This window comes from Cyanistes caeruleus, chromosome 10, assembly GCF_971803275.1.
Source record: "Cyanistes caeruleus chromosome 10, bCyaCae1.hap1.1, whole genome shotgun sequence".
Taxonomy (NCBI): Eukaryota; Metazoa; Chordata; class Aves; order Passeriformes; family Paridae; genus Cyanistes; species Cyanistes caeruleus.
The window spans coordinates 12679836-12698428 of record NC_141710.1 but is presented as its reverse complement, the minus strand read 5'-3'; the positions used below and the strand labels follow the sequence as shown (position 1 = coordinate 12698428).

The 18593-nt window shown below is 35.3% G+C and overlaps 1 protein-coding gene and 1 long non-coding RNA gene across 26 annotated transcripts in view; one reads left to right on the top strand and one right to left on the bottom strand.

Annotated features, from left to right (window-relative positions):
- The window catches only part of LOC147651305 (uncharacterized), a 47810-nt gene that overhangs the window by 2820 nt on the left and 26397 nt on the right, over positions 1–18593 (bottom strand). The window lies entirely within an intron of this gene.
- DLG1 (discs large MAGUK scaffold protein 1) overlaps positions 1–18593 on the top strand; it is a 147835-nt gene that overhangs the window by 125577 nt on the left and 3665 nt on the right. For 6 of the 24 annotated variants that reach the window (XM_086843554.1, XM_086843559.1, XM_086843571.1 and 3 more), the window contains 10 exons: positions 271–447; positions 1245–1311; positions 5722–5821; positions 8136–8177; positions 9715–9750; positions 11300–11350; positions 13381–13482; positions 13717–13889; positions 17339–17448; positions 17810–17901. In XM_086843554.1, the coding sequence (XP_086699680.1) occupies positions 271–447; positions 1245–1311; positions 5722–5821; positions 8136–8177; positions 9715–9750; positions 11300–11350; positions 13381–13482; positions 13717–13889; positions 17339–17448; positions 17810–17901 (950 nt within the window). Of the gene's footprint in view, positions 1–270; positions 448–1244; positions 1312–5721; positions 5822–6515; positions 6550–8135; positions 8178–9714; positions 9751–11299; positions 11351–13380; positions 13483–13716; positions 13890–17338; positions 17449–17809; positions 17902–18593 lie in introns of all 24 variants that reach the window. The other 18 variants (XM_086843560.1, XM_086843568.1, XM_086843572.1 and 15 more) reach the window with 7 other exon arrangements.

Here is an 18593-nt window from a genome sequence, read left to right as displayed (position 1 = left end):
TGTCTTCTGTAGAGCTTTTGTAAAGCACTAGAGGTTTGCTCTGGATGAAGTTTTTTCTCATTCATTAAAGCTTAGAAGTGTGTGGGGGCACTGTACTACATATTCTGTGTGTGTATGAGAGAGTGTATTCAGCCTTCTTGTAAGTACCTGTCAGAATGATGCAATCATTTATGAATAGCACAGGCAGCTTGCTTCATATTCTGTACTATTCATACTCTCCTGTTTTTTTTCTTGTTTTTTTCTCTGTTTAATTTTTTCTTTTCAATGTAGAGCTCTTTTTGATTATGACAAGACTAAAGATAGTGGCCTTCCGAGTCAAGGATTGAACTTCAAATTTGGCGATATTCTCCATGTCATTAATGCTTCTGATGATGAATGGTGGCAAGCACGGCAGGTAACTCCAGATGGAGAAAGTGATGAAATTGGAGTTATCCCAAGCAAACGAAGGTATGCCATACTTTATTGACTTTGAGATGTCTGCTATTAAATATCTGATCTGATTAATTCATATATTATATATATATATATATATAACTTTGTTGTTAATTCTGTACCAACATCAGCCACTTGTATGATGCTTTTTTTTTATTTTTAAGTAATCTGTAGTGGTATTCTCATTTACTCAATGAGAAATTTATTAAAACCCTATTTAGCCTTAGGAGATATGTGATCAGAGAGGTTAATAAAGATGGTCCACATCCACCTTCTCTGTTCTCAGTGTAAGTAAGTTGTGGGTTTAATAACATTACATGTGGGTTTAATATCAGTTTAATAACCACTGATGTATGAAAAGGTGCAAAGTATGAATTAATTTTATTCAAGTCATGACATTATCATGAATTCTTTCTACCCAGAACCTGGAAAACTGGAAAATCATTCTTTGGTAGCCAGAGCCAATGGAGATCAAGTTTTTGTTGGCATACTGGAGACTCAAATAAGAGTTTAGGTGCTCTGAATCTTAATATTTGCTATTGACTGATGATTGAGGCTGTTCACTTACTGTGTCGTGTTTCCTCTTTGTGCTCTCTGGATTTATTGAACATGTATAGCCACAAAATACTCCCAAAATTCTTCACAGCTCATCACTTGAGAAATAACAGTTTTCTATTAGCAGGCTTCCATTTTCGGAATGTGTCATAAGCAATAAAATGTATGGACGCCAGTATACTTCTGTTGTAACAAGTGGTAACTTGAAGTTCTGGGGTTTTGCTGATTCTGACATTTTTGTGTGGTTTTTTTGGTAGAGTTGAGAAAAAAGAACGAGCCCGTTTGAAGACAGTGAAATTCAATTCCAAAACAAGAGATAAAGGGGTGAGTTAATGAAGTGCTAATTACACCTGGCATTGTGAATGGTAACATTTTTTCAGTGGTTTTGTGTGTGGAGAATCACTTACAGATTTGAATGAAAAGACTAGTTTGTGTCAAATAGAAATGAAATAATTCTGAACACCAAAGCAGACTTTAATTGCCGAAACACTGTAAATTGTTTAAAGAATTAACATAGAAATATATATGCTTCTTAATACTGTAACATAGTAGGAGCTGTATATCCTAACCTAGTATTGAACAGTACCATTTCTAACAGCTCTGCACCATATGTGATTCCTGTCTCAGAACATGTGATGGGAATGAGTGGTGAGAAAGCAATGAGGCTACTTAAGAAGTAATAGGAATGTTTGTAGCCAAAATTATAGCAATTTCATAATGGCACAGCAGCAAAATTCTTTTACTGTTTTGAGGGTAAAGCTTTTTTGCAATGTTTGGGCTGTTCTGAAATTCGAGAAACAATTCCACAACCTCACCATTTTGACCAGTAGTACATGAGTCGTAATTTCAAGAATTAGGCACATGCATTTTAGATATAAGAGTCTTCTAAAGTAATACTATATTGCCACTTTAAAAAACCTGAAGTGTGCTTTAAGCTCCTGAGGAAGCTATTTCTTAAATAGTGGTTAATTCTAATTGCACTAATTCTGTAGCATTTGTTAATTGTTACTGTAAATCCCACAAATGCTTTTTAGTAATTTTTTTCAGTTACAATGTTTGCATAACTTTAGAAATCACATACATAGAATATTAAATCTTGGTATTATTTCCTGATAGTGTAGGACTGCAAAGTATAAAGAGTCTAAAATTCATATATACATCCCACTGCTGCATGGCAAAGGTTTCAGTTATTAATGAAATGTCATGTTTTTTGCCTATAAATATTTGCTTAAAAGGAAATCAATATCTCTAACTACTTTTTGATTTACAATTTTGATGCCCTGGAGATTCACTGGATTATTTGCAGTGTTTTTCTGTTTTGGTGCATTCATAGTTTGGTATTGGAATAAAACGTTATCAGCTGATATGGTAATTTGAGTTTGCTTTTTAGAAGTCATATAAAGAGAGGCTGAAATACTTCAGATTCTTTTCATTACATTAAGTAATTTTTCAAATGTTACCATGTTCTTTGAAAGATAATTGCATGGGTTTAGAGTGTGTCTATCAATAAACTACAAATAGTTAATTACTGATGCGTTTGAAGTAGCATTTTTACAAAAGCAGAGTTGGTGCACAGTCCCTGTGTACTAACAGAGCACCAAAGAAATGCATGGAATACTGAGTGGAAAAGCAACTACGCTTGCCATTGATGTAGAACTGCAGTTCTCTTTCTTTAGTAACATTTCATTTTGCAAACACTTACACTGTTCACAGTCTTTTGCTTCAGCTGTAAATGTTTTAACATCAGAGTTTCTCCGTAAAGTATTCCTCCTGTATTTGTCACAATGATACTTTTCCCAGTAAGTGGATTGCACCATACATATCCTCATGGGACATGTGCCTTCCTGTGTCTGTGTGCTAATACTCCATAAACAGGATGAAATACCAATTTTATACAGGTTTTTGAAAATTTCTACGTTAAGACCTTGAAGAATAACCCTAGTAATGGCTAACGTTAAAATCCATGTTCCTTTCATTGCAAGGAAAACTAAAAAATCTGAAGCAAAAATGGTTACATTTTATTCTTGTTTGTTCCTTTCATATACACATTTATCTCATTTTCTGTGCTGCTTCTGATTTAATATATTCCTGCTTATGATGCCTGTGAATGATTGCCAGTGGGCTTATGAAAAATTTAATGCAATTACTATGCATTTTCAACTAATAAGCAAATCCTTCTAGCTTTTTATAATCATGGTATCTTTTAAAAGTAATCTTTTGGCTAATCTTTTATGCAAAATCAGTATAATATTACTTTTATTTTCTCTTTTTTTTTTGGCAATGGAACTGACTCTGACCATTATACATGCAGTATATAAAGTTTCTTATTAGCTCAGGAAGACTTAGTTGACAGAAAGTTAAAATAATTATTATGAAATATTTTTAAAACTATAATGAAATCTTGATTATCTTTTATGAAGTACAATAAATCAGCTACTTATTTTATTTTAACGGTACAAATTGCACATTCTCACCACCTCAGCTAAACTGAACTATTTTAGTTTTATTGCATTTGTCTCCTTTTACCAAATAGACGGACTTACCAAAATGTAACAATTATAGATATGAATCTTTTACTTTTTGAATTCGTTACAGTATTTTTCAGTACACTAGCAAGGATCTTCTTTGGACATATTTCTTTGTTGTCCTTATTCTCTAGATTACATTACCCTTCCTGGTTGTCAGAAATCATTTGCAATGACTTGACTTTTGTTAGAGAAGGTCAGGAGGACCATAACATAAAAATTTGCCTGTGCCAAGTATGGTTCCTGCAGGCATATGATTGGATTAAAACTTCATCTTTTGTCTATGTGTCAGGTTGATAATTTACCAATTTTTACAGTGGAACAACAGTTTAGTCGAACACAGATGCAAGGCAATTAAAGGTTTTATGGATTTCCTTCTTAGCACAGTATTGTTATTTCCAGAGCTCAATGTCACCGATTGTGCTCCCATGGTACCATGTGCCTCTTTAACACCCTGTAATTTTAAGTAATTTATTAAAAAGTTTTGATAATGGAAATATCACTAGATGTTTAAGTATCTGTTATTGCCAAGCACATCTGTGTTAAAACAGATGACCTGAAGGATTGTTAGTCCTGCAGCAGGAAGCAGCTTTTGTGTTGCACTGTAGGAAAGGAACATAACTATAGACATTCTCTTTAGGAAGGCCAAGTGCTAGTTTTCAATTGTACCAAAAAATGTGGCCTATCATTTGAAAAAACTTTGTCCTGTTTGACCCCTAGTTTATTACTGTAATTCATTCCATACTTGATGCTGGTAGAAAGGATATGCCTTTTTGCAACTTTATTGCATATAATAGAGAAATATGAGCTCACTTTGGCTGAGGAAAGACAATTACTTGAAAGTTAATATGCTTCAAATTTTAGAAACAGTTTGTAATAGAGCCTTGAATGAATTAATTATTTTTTTTTTAAATGCCTTTTAAAAGATGTTTCTGAGGTGCTTTTCTTACTTCCTGCTGCACATAGGCTCTACTTAGCTTAGAAATAAATAGTCCCCTACAGCACAGGGCCTCAAGACCCAGTTGGGTGTTTTCCTATTTTGCCATCCTTTCTATTGTAGTTTTTTCTGCAAACCAAATGACAAAAATATGGCAAATTTTATGTCTTTGCAAAACTGGTCAGATGAATCACTCATGCTTAAAGATGGAAGGCAATTGCTGCTGACTTCAAGTTAGCTGTATTAGCTCCAGTATTGGGCACAATTATGATTAAAGCACTACTGTTTTATTTATACTTTAAAGTTTTTTATTGATTTGGAACATCAAATTAAAGGTGCTGTAGTCACACAATGTCTTCAGCAGAAGACATGGCAGATATTACTAAAATCTGGGCTAATTAGCGAAGAACATACATATATATTTCATATATAGAAATGAAAATGCACAGATGCACTCCATCACTTGGACAAGGAGAGCAATAATATTTTATACTCACATGGATGTAAATGTCTATGTATGTTGACTCTAGAAATGTTTGTAGCAACTGAGATGCAAAAATTCTTCAGCAACACAAGCAGTTAATGTCAAAAGTTGCTGAACATGATCCTTGATATACAGGGTTTTTCATGTGGTAATTATAAGTGCACTCTTGAAAAACATAATTGCCACAATAAATCGATGAAATTGGTTTGTGTCTTTTGAAAGTTAATCTTGGTTTTAGTATGCAGACTTACACAGAACAGAGTAATTCAGTGAACTTGCAATGAATTGCAATAGTAAAACACTGATACAAGTTTTGAAGCTATTTTTTTCAGTTGGTTGGTAACACCGCCCAATACTTCTGATGTTGTGTTACAATATCAGCTGTTTACAAAAGCCTCAGCATTTTTTGTTTTTTTAAATACTGTAACCCCTAAATGAGATAATATCAGTGATTTAATTGACTTGGAGTCATTATGGTTTGGCCATCTTACAGCAGCCTAGTTTTCCACTTTCTTTTAACACTCACAGCAAGCCTAAATTTGTGAAACACAGGTGGGGCTGTAAAGAATGAACCAGCTTTCTCAATACTAAGCATGTGAAACATGGAGGATATGAGTAAAGTCATGATCCCAGTCTCTATTTCTAATGAGCTGAGAAGATGAGTGTTAACTGAGATATGCACTGCATAATGTGGTTGTAGGAGTCAGCTTCCACAAAGCTGCTGGTCTGGGCCTTTGTTCACACAGACATTAGACATCCTTTGTTTTGCCCCTCCTTCTCTTCTTCAGCAGTCATTCAATGACAAGCGTAAAAAGAACCTCTTTTCCCGAAAATTTCCCTTCTACAAGAACAAGGACCAGAGTGAGCAGGAAACCAGTGATATTGACCGTAAGTATGTGGCATTCGATGGAGAGCAAAGCACAGTAGAAGGGCCTGCTAGACTGCACTAGGGTGTTACCATGGAGACAGTTTCATGAGCTGCAACAGGCTGAGGAGCTCATGGTGCAAGTGGCAAAACAGTCTACAAAACCAGTGCAAAGCTTTGTTTGCTGTTAAAATAAAACTTAACACAAGGGTATCCCAGATTGGAATAAAATGGGCAATATACTGTTGACTAACTGGAGGAGATAACTGCCTACCAGTGCTGTCAGTGATGCTTCCCTGTTTCTGACTTGGAGTAGAAGGCACAGTGTTGATGAAAGTGTAATGGAGCTTACCAGTTTCTCAAATCAGTCCTTTTAGACTAGTGTTTCAAAGTCATTCATTCTAATTTGATTTTCCCAATGAAAAGAGTTTACTCTGATTTTCATTGTTCTTGCCAGCACTAAAAAAAAGTATATTCTCAAAACGTAGTTGCATAAATTTTCTAATTCAGACCAGGTTCAAAACAGACTGTGTTCTCTGCCATTTGCATTACTGATTGCACTTCATGTGCCAGTCAAGTCAAATTCTATAGACTTATTTATCCCTGTGATGTTCTAGGAACTGTCTCCTGTCGTAGCGCCAGTTTTATATATTACTGACAATTATTTTTTTTTGTGATTGTCTTTTTATTGCTTGCCCTCTGGGGACTACTCTGCAGGAGGTCCCTGACGACATGGGATCAAAAGGCCTGAGTAAGTGATCAAAATACTCCCAAGTTATTTTAACCTCCATCTGAAAAAATTACTACTTTTTTTTTTTTTGACAGATCTCTTTGAGATTGATGCTCTACTGGCATAAGGAGGTTGACTAAAACTGGTTCATAAGCTTTTCCTAGCTTGTCATCTTTTGGAGTTTTTGCTTTCAGGAGCATGTAAAGTTTATGTGACTGTCAAGTTAGATTTTTTTTGTTTTGTTTTCAGAAGCTTACCAGTGCTTTCTTGTTTGTCCTCAACAGTACTGTGTTTTTAATTTGGTGATTATTTTTTAATGTTACTTATATCTTGTCCTCGTATTTTTATTTATTTAAAAATAACGTTGTGGCTTTTTACAGTAATAGTACAACCATTGCCGTGCTACTTTAACTAGTAACAGTTTTCACTCCTCTCTCTAGGCAACTGATGTTTACAGCTACTTAAAGCAAACAAAACTTTTCCTTAACAAATGCCATGAGAGTTTTTCTGTCTGACTTGAACACTTACGATGCTTTTAGACCAGCTGGAGGGCTGGTAGGAGTAACTTGAAGCATTTATTGTATTTCTATTTGAATCTAATAAGATTTAAAGGTTGCTGCATACTCTTAGCAATCTGTGTGTACAGACCCCACCACAAAATGTATTAAAATGACAAATAAAAAAAGCCAAGATCTTGCTTTCACAGATATTAAATACAAACACTGTTAGGCACTTATGCAATAGGAAAAGTAATCTCTAAAGGGATGTGGCTAAGTGTCACTTAAGCATAGCATTTCTTCCCAAGGCATAACTGTAAGGCACAGTTTTTGTGAAATTACTTGTAAGGGTCAGTGTACTTCTGTCCCTGTCCTCAGTTGTGAAGTAGAAATTCTAGTAGTTGTAACATTGATTTTTCATTTCTGAAATGGCTACTTTCAAAGGAATTCTTGGTCTAGACCAGAAGACTTTAACAACCTATATGAACTTATGGTTTAGCACATAGGATCATAAGCTGCCTTTATGGCCTTACGATCATACCTAGTTTAAAGTTTGTAACATGGTCCAGAAATATCTCTAGGTGATTCTGTTCTATAAACAATTGGTTTCTTCTCTGTTTTTCAGCACAGACTTTTTAAAACTGCCTTACAGCACCTGATGCAAGTTGTGTTATATGCTACACTGTATTTCCTCTAATATAATCCAGTATTTTCTCTACAAGAGACTAAATGTAATCAATAAATTGCCTCCATAAAAGTTGAAATGGATAATCCCAAGGTTTTTATACAACAAAATTCCTCCTGAAGTGAAAACTGAAAAATTGCAGGGTTACATGTGAATTATGAATTAGTGTACTTTTTGTAATCTTACTTTATGTGCTATTTAATGTTTTTCTTTTTATTAACATCAATTCCTTTCATATGAAATTAAGCTTGATCCTGAGAGCTATGAGAAGTACGTTAAAACTTTTATATGCAGTATGTATTGATTTCAGCACTTTGATATGAGTATTGTCTTTCATCTGGATTATTTTTTGTCGGTTTTCTTTCTGTTTGACTCATGCCATTGGTGTATGTTCCTTATTTTTTCCCATTGTGTTGCAATTTCAGAGCATGTAACCTCTAATGCCAGCGATAGTGAAAGTAGTTACCGTAAGTGTCTTTAAGTTCTTTGTTTATTCAGAACCTTTGTTTTGTAGCTCTTTCTTTGGTTTTGTTTGTCTGTCTTTTCTGGGTATTTACATGTTAAGTAGAACTTTCCAGTCAGCTTCAGGTGAAATCTGTATTTGTGTATTTGGTGGAGTACTGCAAATTGTTCCGTGTCTTTGTTTTTAAAAAACTCCATAGAATCACTGCAAACCTCCTTTATGGATATTTTTATTGTTGTCTGTGATTTTTTAGTTCAGCTTAATTTGAATCTACTCCTATTTTTATTTTTATTTTTTTTAATTACACAAGATAGCTAGACCTGTTAAATTTAAATATAAATTTAATGCTGACAAATATAATTGTATGTAGCTGAGCTGGAATAATACTTAATACTGGAAGTGTAACCAAACTGTGTAACCTGTTAAATAATGCTGTAACTATCAAAAGCTTTTCACAACTGATACTCAGATTTAATATGTATATACTTCAATGAAAGTACAGATAAGCAAACATGTATTTACCCTTGCTTTCAGCTCATTTATTTTGTCAAGTGTGGGTGCTTAGTATGAACTGTCTTCAAAGCATACGACACACTTTCAGTGCTGGAGTCAGTTTTGATAAATCAGCATGTTAGTTCTCTCTCTGAAGACATAGTGTCTTCTGAATACCACACTCTGCATAAGCTCCAGTCGTGTTTCCTATTACCCCAGCTGCAGTAGCACTCCATGCTCTGGGTGGGTAATAGGCTGCATGGTGCTGCTCTACTCTGCTTTGACATGTCTTAAACTGGGGCAAGAACTTGAATCCCACTATTCATTTCCAGTGAACAGCTTCCCAGTAAGGTTGCAGTCTAGGTCTAGAAGCCATGATAGACCAGAGCAGGACAATAGGAAAATGGAGGATTTGAAGATAAACATGAAAAGAAGGAGCAGTCAAAGTCATGCAGTGGTTTTCTGCTCAGCTCCTCACTGCCTGCTGTGTAATGGGCACTGCAGAAATACATAATTTATGTCAGGGTAATAAGGAAGGTGGTTCATTAACAGATACATTTATTTGGCTGCAGATCTTTTCAGAGGTGATGAGCCACATATTTTCTTCCAGATGATGACACTGAAGGAGAGAATGTATATACATGTATACAAAATGCTGGTGGTGTTGCAGACTGTAATTGAAAAGAAACCAATTGAGGGAGGCATCTGTGTTCCCTGAGAATGACACAGTATTGAGCACATATGGAAGTTGCCTTTGACAAACAGAAATTTTAATCATTTTTAATGACAGACCATTAAAACTATCTAACCATATCTGTTTCCTTATAAATTTGCTGCTTCTCTCACTTCCAAGGTTTTTCTGAGAGCTTGCTTTACTTACATTTAAAGCTCATTAGTGGTACAACTAGTTAGTTTTTTACTTTATTGATACTTGAGAAGCCATGATTTTATTATGAATGTCATGGATTTGTTTACCTCAATGTGTAATTCTGAGCACTTTTTATTAAAATATTCTTTTAATTTCTTCTTACCGCTGTCTAATATGAAAGTTATCTTGATTACAGATGAGTACGGTTGTTCAAAAGGTTCATTCTGTTAATACTAATTTCTCCAAAGTATTGAAAAGCAGTGACAATATATACTTTTTGCCCTCAGTCCAGGGGATGCTTTTTACTTGTTCTTATTTCTTTAGTAGTTTGCATAACTACTCTTTGACCATATAGCAATGTGACTTTTCCAAAGCAGTATCCAATTCTATGTGAGCTGGGTCTTCCATAGACGAGTTGATAGTTGGTGATTCCCTGTTCCTCTCCCTAGCCTAAAAAGGGTTCTGAAAGTATATACTGTCCTTCTAAAATCCATTTGCATGAGTAACTTTTTGAGATATTAAAATGTACAGTTTGCATGGTTTTGTGTCTGTCTTCAGGTATTCCTCACTTGCAACAATTTAGGAAATTAAAGTCTTCCTTTGTGTATTGCTGCAGGACAGTTTGAATGCAAATCTATTGCAAAATAAGAGCAATATTTCTGTTAATGAAATGATAATGTTTAGATTTAAAATATCAGTGGCATTTGCTTTGAAATAGAGAATAGATATATAGAAGCACTATATGCATTTATAAAAGCATTCATCTGCCTTCTGTTTCTACATAAACTATGGTGTAGCTTTGGTATGTTCCTTTGCCTGTTTTAAGTATGGCTTATGAACATCAAAGAATGTTCTACAATTAGACAAGTGATATACTGGAGGACTGTATTTTCTTCAGTTCAAAGCAATGTCATGTAATTTGAGCTTGTGTCTTCAGAATTATAAATTCTCTGCTGTCACAGTTAATTTTTAGTTATTTCATTGAAAGAAATTTTAGTCTTAGATAACATGTTAGACTAGAAGTAATCTTTTAGAGGGATGGCAACTGAGGTATATTTCAAATGCTTTCACTAACATTTAAAAAGCCTACAGCTGTCAAAATTCAAGATTCAGTTATTTTAGTTTCATTCACTGCTAATGTGCTTCCTGGAGCTGAGAGCAACCTGAAGCATTCTTTGCTTTCAACTGTGTCTTTAAAAAATAATTGATGAAATAACAGTTGTTTTGTATATACAGTTATAGCTTTTTTGGTAGAATTAGAGTGGCTGAAGATGTTTATATAAATACCAATTCACAATCAAGTTATTGGAAGATCTGTACACCTTGACATGCATGGTTGCCAGCCATGTCTAAATATGGAAAAAATGGCATTGTAAATGCTGGCTTCAGAGTATGGAGAACGTTCCCAAAGCAGGTGGCATTGCTCTAGCAGTGAATGACAGCATGCATGCATTGCATCCAGGACACGTGGGGAACAGCACCTCAGCAATGCTTGAAAATTCTTCTTGTGCTTGATGTCAGCTTGACATGCCAGCGTACACCAGGAACTTATTTCTACTGTATGTGTCTTATGCTTTAAAGCTCAGTGTTTGGCTTAGCTTTGTGAGTTTTATAATTCATCGCTCTTGAAAGATGTCCCTCATCAGTATCATTGTAATGCATATTGCTGAGCAGTGTCTGTAACATCATAGTCCATGAATTACTCAGTTGAAATATGTTGCTTTAGGAAAAAAATACATTGATATGTCTTTGCCTTTACATTTTAGGTGGCCAGGAGGAATATGTGTTGTCATACGAACCAGTCAATCAACAAGAAGGTTTGTACATCTCGCTCAGTATAAAATAATCTGTTAAATTGTTAGAATGCTACCCATGCCCCTATGTACTAAGCACCATGATAAACTTTTTCGCCCTTTTTAACTTGTAACTTACTGTTATTCAAATGAATAAATCATAAAGGCATAAATTATTAAATAAAAATCTCTAAATTATTTAGTGCAGAATCCAAAGGTGTGCTACTTCAATAATTTCTTGTGTGGCTTATATGGCAGAAAGGAAATACAGTATGCCTAACAGTTTCGTCAGTGAGAACCTCATAAATTATAGTTTTCTTTTGTTTCATATTGCTATAGCATTCTCACTATTTCTGTCACAGCAAAAAGTGTGTGAATAGATCATTTGTCTATTTACCAACTTCAACTGAAATGTCTCTAAACAGTCTTCCATTTCTGTATGGTTTTCTTATATGGCTAATTTGTTTAATAATTGGCAAGGGATTCTTTCTAGAAAAAAGTAAAGTTTGGAAAAATGGGAATCAATAGGAGAAAATATTTTCTCATGCTTGCATTTTCAGTGGAACGGTTTTGTCTTTTCACCTTGATTGTGATTCACTGTGTGAATATAGACACAGAATTTTTAGTGTTCCAAATCACTAGCACAGGTGCTAACAGTTGATTTACATTATTTGATACATAGCTCACTCATAAATTATTCTGATGAAAGGAATGTCCTTTGAGAGTACTTATCTGTTACCTATCAAATAGGTTGTAAGTCAAAGTAAATACACATCATGCATTAACAGGAATTTTGAGTGCCAAGATTCCATGTCTGGTTTCTGCAGTGAATGGCATGGCCCAGTTGTTTTTAATAGCACTGTGGCACATTCACCTGTATAGACTTTCCACTCTGACTTGATAATCATGGCATGAAGGCCCCAGTTTATGAGGAATCTTCCAGAAGTAGTAAAAATTGTTATACAAGGCTAATAGAGACTGCATTATTTATATAATATAATTTGAAATATTAAGATATTAATAGACCCTACTAGTAACTGGGAATTGGTAGTCCCCTTTGATGTAAAGTACTTTGTGCCTTGTGGTGGATTTAGCACTGGCTAAATTCACCAGTGCACTTAATCACTTCTTGCTGTGAGATATGGATTAGGGAAACTGGAGTTATGTCACCCTCACAGGAACAGCTGCTGGTCTGTGTCTGCCCCTCACCAAGGGGCTCACAAAGGGACAAACAGCAGAGATGTTTGTTACTTAATTAATAAGTTAATAGATATTGGATTCAAGACATTCCTCTTACGACTATAGTAATATGGTGGAAAGGAAGTAGCTCTGAATCAAATGAAAATATATTTAATAGGCCAGACTTTAATTAATTGGTACTTATGCAGACAGATTGAACCTAAAATTAAAATTTGTACTGCTGAAGTTACGTGATCATGTCAACATACTTAGGCATTATTGTCTTAATGGTTCTTACCGTGTGATTAAAAATAATCTGCTTAAACTTAATTTTCAACAAAAACCCCTTTATTATAGATAATTAAACTACTTTTAAGAGGTATTACACTTAATTTTGTTAGGGTGTTAATAGTTACAGAAACTATTTTTATTTGAGTTGTTTTGTATGTGAGTGCTTAATTGCGGTCTTAGAGGAAAAGGAGTTTCTCCCAACACAGACACAGAATTTTATGAACTGTGCTGCTGCTGCTGCTTAGGTGCCTCTCTGGATCTAAAAGATTTTCAATCCTCCCCTCTTTCCTTTTTCCATTAGAATTTAGGATGTTTGTGAAAAGGTTTATTTTTCCCAAAGGCTTCAAAATTTCAGACTCCTTTTCAATCACTGAGAATGGTGATTTGGGAGTGAAGGTCTAACATCTTACTATGACTATGGTATTAACTGATTGATGTTCTTCAATATATTTTTATTCTCTTTAGCAGTACATATTATTTTAAGTATTAAAATCATTGCTATGTGAGTAAGCTTATTCTGATGAACTCTTAGAAGCTAACAATCATATGAGATATAACTGACATTATTCCTTTATGTTTATTAGTCAGTTACACTCGACCTGTGATTGTTTTGGGACCCATGAAAGACAGAATAAATGATGACCTGATTTCAGAATTTCCAGACAAATTTGGCTCATGTGTTCCACGTAAGTCTCAGCAAATACTATTAGCAATGTTAGATTATATTTTTTTATTTTTTTTATAGCCATCCTCTGTTGGGTTAAAAGTTCATATATTGTTTAAATTTTATAGACCTATCTTAATATTGGCAATCTCTTTGTGAAAATTTTGCAATATAAATGGGAGACTTTTTGGATATTGCAGGGAAAAAAGTCACTGTTTTTTGTTTTGCTTTAAAAACTATTGGTTTATATTTAAAGATACTACTAGACCAAAACGAGATTATGAGGTGGATGGACGTGATTACCATTTTGTCACTTCTCGAGAGCAAATGGAGAAGGATATCCAGGATCACAAATTCATTGAAGCTGGCCAGTACAATAATCATCTTTATGGAACAAGTGTCCAATCAGTGCGAGAAGTAGCAGAAAAGGTAAATCAGTGCAACTTACATTCATTTACTGAGCTGATTATATGCCTGTGCTGACAGAGAAAAAGAGAACAGCAAGAAGCCATTAGGAGCATTCTGACTTTTAAAGGAATTTGTATAAAACTGGAAAAAAAAGTATATTGTCATAGATGCATTTAGGGAAATAATGAAGCTTTGGAATAATGAAAGCATCATGATTAAATTGTGGGAAATGAGCAACCATAATGTGCCCTCTCATTTAAAGAGAATATAGAATAATTGGAATTATAGTCTAATTAGCCTAGCTCACATACACAGATCATGAACTAATTAAGAGTAGTGCTGGTGGAGTTAATTAATATGATGATCCTTTTGACATAGACCTGTGCAGAAGAAAACTTGCAAAAATGTTATTCTTTGTGTGTCTCATAGTTTTAGCTAACAAAGGAAAGACAGTAAATGTAAAGAATTCAATTTTAAAAGTATTTTTTCCATAACTACCCATACATTTTGAAGATCGACCCTACTGTTTCTATCCCAAAGCAATTTGAATTAACTCTTTCTTGCAAATTCTAATTATTTCTAAAGTCTTACTGAAGTTGACTTGATCTGTCAGGAAAAAAAAGGTGGGAAAAAGAAAGTGTATTTCTGAGAAAGTAAGGTGTTTGTCTTAAAGAAAATCTTTTAGTGAAAATTTTTTGCAAATGTTCCATGTTGAGTTGATAAGTGTTGTTCTGCTGCTTACAAATCCAGTGCATTTACAGTAGCCAATGTTATCTGATGTCTGTGAGAGAAGGACCAGCTGTTTTCTAGGTGGGAACTCACAAGTGGGGGCACTGTCAGTCTGGACATGCAGAGGGTAAGTGTGGCTAGTAATCCATGTGCCACAGGGCTGTAGTTTAGTCCTCTGGAAAACCCTGTAGACCATTTTGACCAAATGGGTGAGTATTGCTATTTCTGGCAACCGAATTTACTGGAAGCAAAAACGGGGCAAACACGGTGAGATTCTGTGGGTCAAGTTTTCTTCTCATGTCGTTGCCATCATAGGGATGGAACCTGGCCCCATTGGATACAGTGAGAAAAGGGAAGGAAAGAATATTAATTACAGAATTGTTCAAGTAGATGAACAGTGCTTTGTATGGGAGGCTGAACAAAGCTGTGAAACTGTCATATGTGGTTAAATGATGAAATTATTGTACAGCTTAAACATTATGAATCTATTAGCAGTTGCTTTACTTGGTAGCACAAATGCAATCCTTCAATTCCATCCTGGACCTGAAATTGGCTCTGTCCTTTTGTCCATCTGTTTGGATCAGTAAGGTACAAAATTGCTATGAATCTTTCATGAATGGACATGAAGAACAAAGTATTACCAGATGTCTCCATGCAGTTAAATCTCTTGCACAGGCACCATGGGTAGATGCAGCATTTTCTCAGTTGCAGCTAACATTATTTTTCTGGGAAACAATGGACTATCCTTCAGAATTTTACTTCAAAATCATGACAGGGCTGCCAACTGGTTGATCTGGATTCTTGTGACCTTGTATTCTTTTCCATTTTGCTGAAAAGATGAGTCTTTTCAATGGGTTTTATTGCTGGGATGCAGAAGATGATTTCCACATTTTCTACAGTCAGTTTAGGAGAAGACAGAACAGAAGTGACTGCTGTTACCCCAAAAGAACCAGAAACAGTATTCTTAAAATAGCCTTCAGTTGTGTTCATTTGCCCATGCTTCCAGCTGATCCCTGTCTCTCTCATTTCCTTACTCACAATGGACACAGCTAAAGATGCTTTCTGATGTTGTTGTTCAGTTACAGAAGGCACTGGCTGCTGTGCAGGGCTTCTCAATCAGATGCAGTGCAAGTACAGAACTAAAATATATAAAATAACTATCCTAAATGCACTGTGCAAAAAGCAAAATAGCTTCCCTGGATGAAAATATGTCACTATGTACTTGAGTTTCTTTTCCTTGTCTTTCAAGTCTTCACTTGAAAAGAATTTTTGTATCCTCCTTCCTTTGGAATCGTCAGCAGTTTAAAAATCCCTGTGTCTCAAGGCCACAGCCTCTTAATGCACATCATTGTTGATTTGGAATAAACTGTCATGGTTATATCCCATAAGGTCCAGCATAGGTACTGGCTGTACCTAGCCCTCCACCCATTGGCTCCTGGCATAAGTTGTTGGGCCAAACACAGCAAATAATGTTTCATTTGAAAAATAGTAATGCTCTTTAGTCTCAGTTTTTGTAGCATGTGCCACATTTAAAGATGCGAACAGATCAACACATGTAAAATTCTCTACTCAGACATACAGACACCTTTTTTAAATGTTACCAGTTGGACTGGATCTGGAAAACAGCTACCATCAGACATATATGTTGTTCATGTGGGAAGAGCACTTACCTTTAAAAATACCTGAAATAAAATTCTGATTTTGTTGGGAGATAAAATGTAAATGATCTGAGTTACTTCTTCTGCCAGGAAGCAGAAGCATGTCAGTAATTTCAGACATTCCTTCAGGAATGATGTTCCAGGAGTTCAGGAATGGTGTTGTATGGTATCAGTAACCTTTGGTTATATGGTACTTATGGACTCAGGGATTTCTGCAATTCACATTGCAGAATTGCAATGTGAATTCACATTTAGCTTGCTAAAGACAAAGCTTTTCTTAAAGTAGTCACCTGAGAATGGTTTTCTGTTCCTCTTCCCCTGCTTCTAAAAGGACAGTATGCAAAATCAATCCTATGCTACTCAAAAAGGAAAGAAATAAAAATGTGTGAGGTGGAAATGAGCATCTCTGAGATGAAAGGAGCTGAGAACAGGAGATGAAGCTGAAAAATTCTTTATAGTGTGAGAATAGAGAGGGGGAGGAAAACAGCCTTACCACGCTATCTTCCAGCTGCTCAGGGAACAGTCAAGCTATATTTGTTTCTCAAGAGATGAACGATAAAGCAAAACAAAGAAATTGCATTCACCATCTCCAGTGTGGTTTTTCTACTGGCTGGTACCTGGGGGAGGGAGAGGGCTTGACTGGAGTTCCACCTGAATATGGTGGCATATTTTCCTGCCAGGAGAGGTGGGCACAGCCTCAGGTATGCCAGTTAAGTCATCTGGCTCCTCTGTAAACTGCATCTGTGACATGGCCACGTTTCTAAAGCATCCTCAAATTAGTACCAAAACAAAGCAAAATAAAAAATGTTGGTGGTATGGTTGAAGTCCAGCTGTTCCACTACACAGTTCTGCATTGCTGCACAGGCTTCATCCAGTGATGAAGAAAGGAAGGAAGAAAGAAGGGTCAAGAACATCTCAAATGATGTGTGATCCAGCAGAAGAAATTGGGGGTTTGTGCCAAAGTGCTGAAGTAACAGTATAATTGATGCAAATACTCTTGTTTTCTCTTCTAAATTATTATGCTATGCTACTTGTGCCTTAAACTTTGCTTAGTGCCATTTTTCCTTCTCTCTCACTTTTTAGGGTAAACATTGCATTCTTGATGTTTCTGGTAATGCGATCAAAAGGTTGCAGATTGCCCAGCTGTACCCCATCTCCATTTTTATTAAACCCAAAACAGTGGAAAATATCATGTGAGTAAAAGTAAAGTACCTCAGGCTAAATTGTTTGAGACTTGTTGTATTTGAAAAGCCTACCACAAGTTGTATGCAGACAATTGTAATGTTTGCTTTTTAAATAATATTTAATTCCCTGAGTTTAATCTTTAGGGACTTTAAGATGGGGCTTCTAATCCAAATTAAAGTGCTTGAAAATGAATGTCATTGTGTTAAATTCCATCCAACATAATGCCAGAACAGCTCATTTCCACTGGTCTTTGTATGGTGTCTTTAGGGCTTAACTCTTTTATTAGGATTAATACTCAACAGTTTAAAACTTTAAAGACTGCAAGTATTTGACAGGGGTTTAAAATATGTATAATGTTTTCACTTTCAGGGAAATGAATAAACGCTTAACAGAAGAGCAAGCCAGGAAGACATTTGAGAGAGCCATGAAACTAGAGCAAGAATTTACTGAACACTTCACAGGTGTGTTTTGCTTATGACTGCTCACTTCCTAGAGCTGAAATTTTATTGCTTTCTGTAAAAATAGTGCCTAACCACTGAGAAAGTGAGCTTTGTTTTTCAGATGATCTGTGATTACTTTGAGGTATAGAGCCATCTTAGTATTTCTACACTGATTTAACTTTGATCAATTAATTTAATATTAAAAATATACAAAAATTTACTGTGAGCTTAATTTAGGTTTTAAAAATTCTAAGACTTTGTACCATTTTCCCTGGTATTGAAATGCAGATGTTTGCTTTGTTGGTGTCTTGTACATTTACATTATTTGCAGACTGGAAATTGCTCAGCAAAGCTGCTTGTAGGAAATTGTTAATTACCTTTTTTTTTTTTTAATTGGGCAAATGATCAAGCATAATGGTAAAAGAGGCCTCTGAAAATTGAACATATACATATACATTACTTAGGGAATCAAATTTGTGCATGCCATGGGCCTCACTGTAACAGCAAGGGATGGGCTGCAGTCACTCAAACTGTGCTCATTCTTTGTGTTGTGGCTTCTAACATGGGGAGGTTGAAGTCATGACCTTCAGGAACTTGGAACTGAACCCACCCTATTCCTAACCTGACAGACAATTGCTCCTTTCCATTTTGCAGTGTTTCTGTGTTTGCTGCTCCATTCACTTGTTTTCTATGACATGACTTTTGCCCAGTTC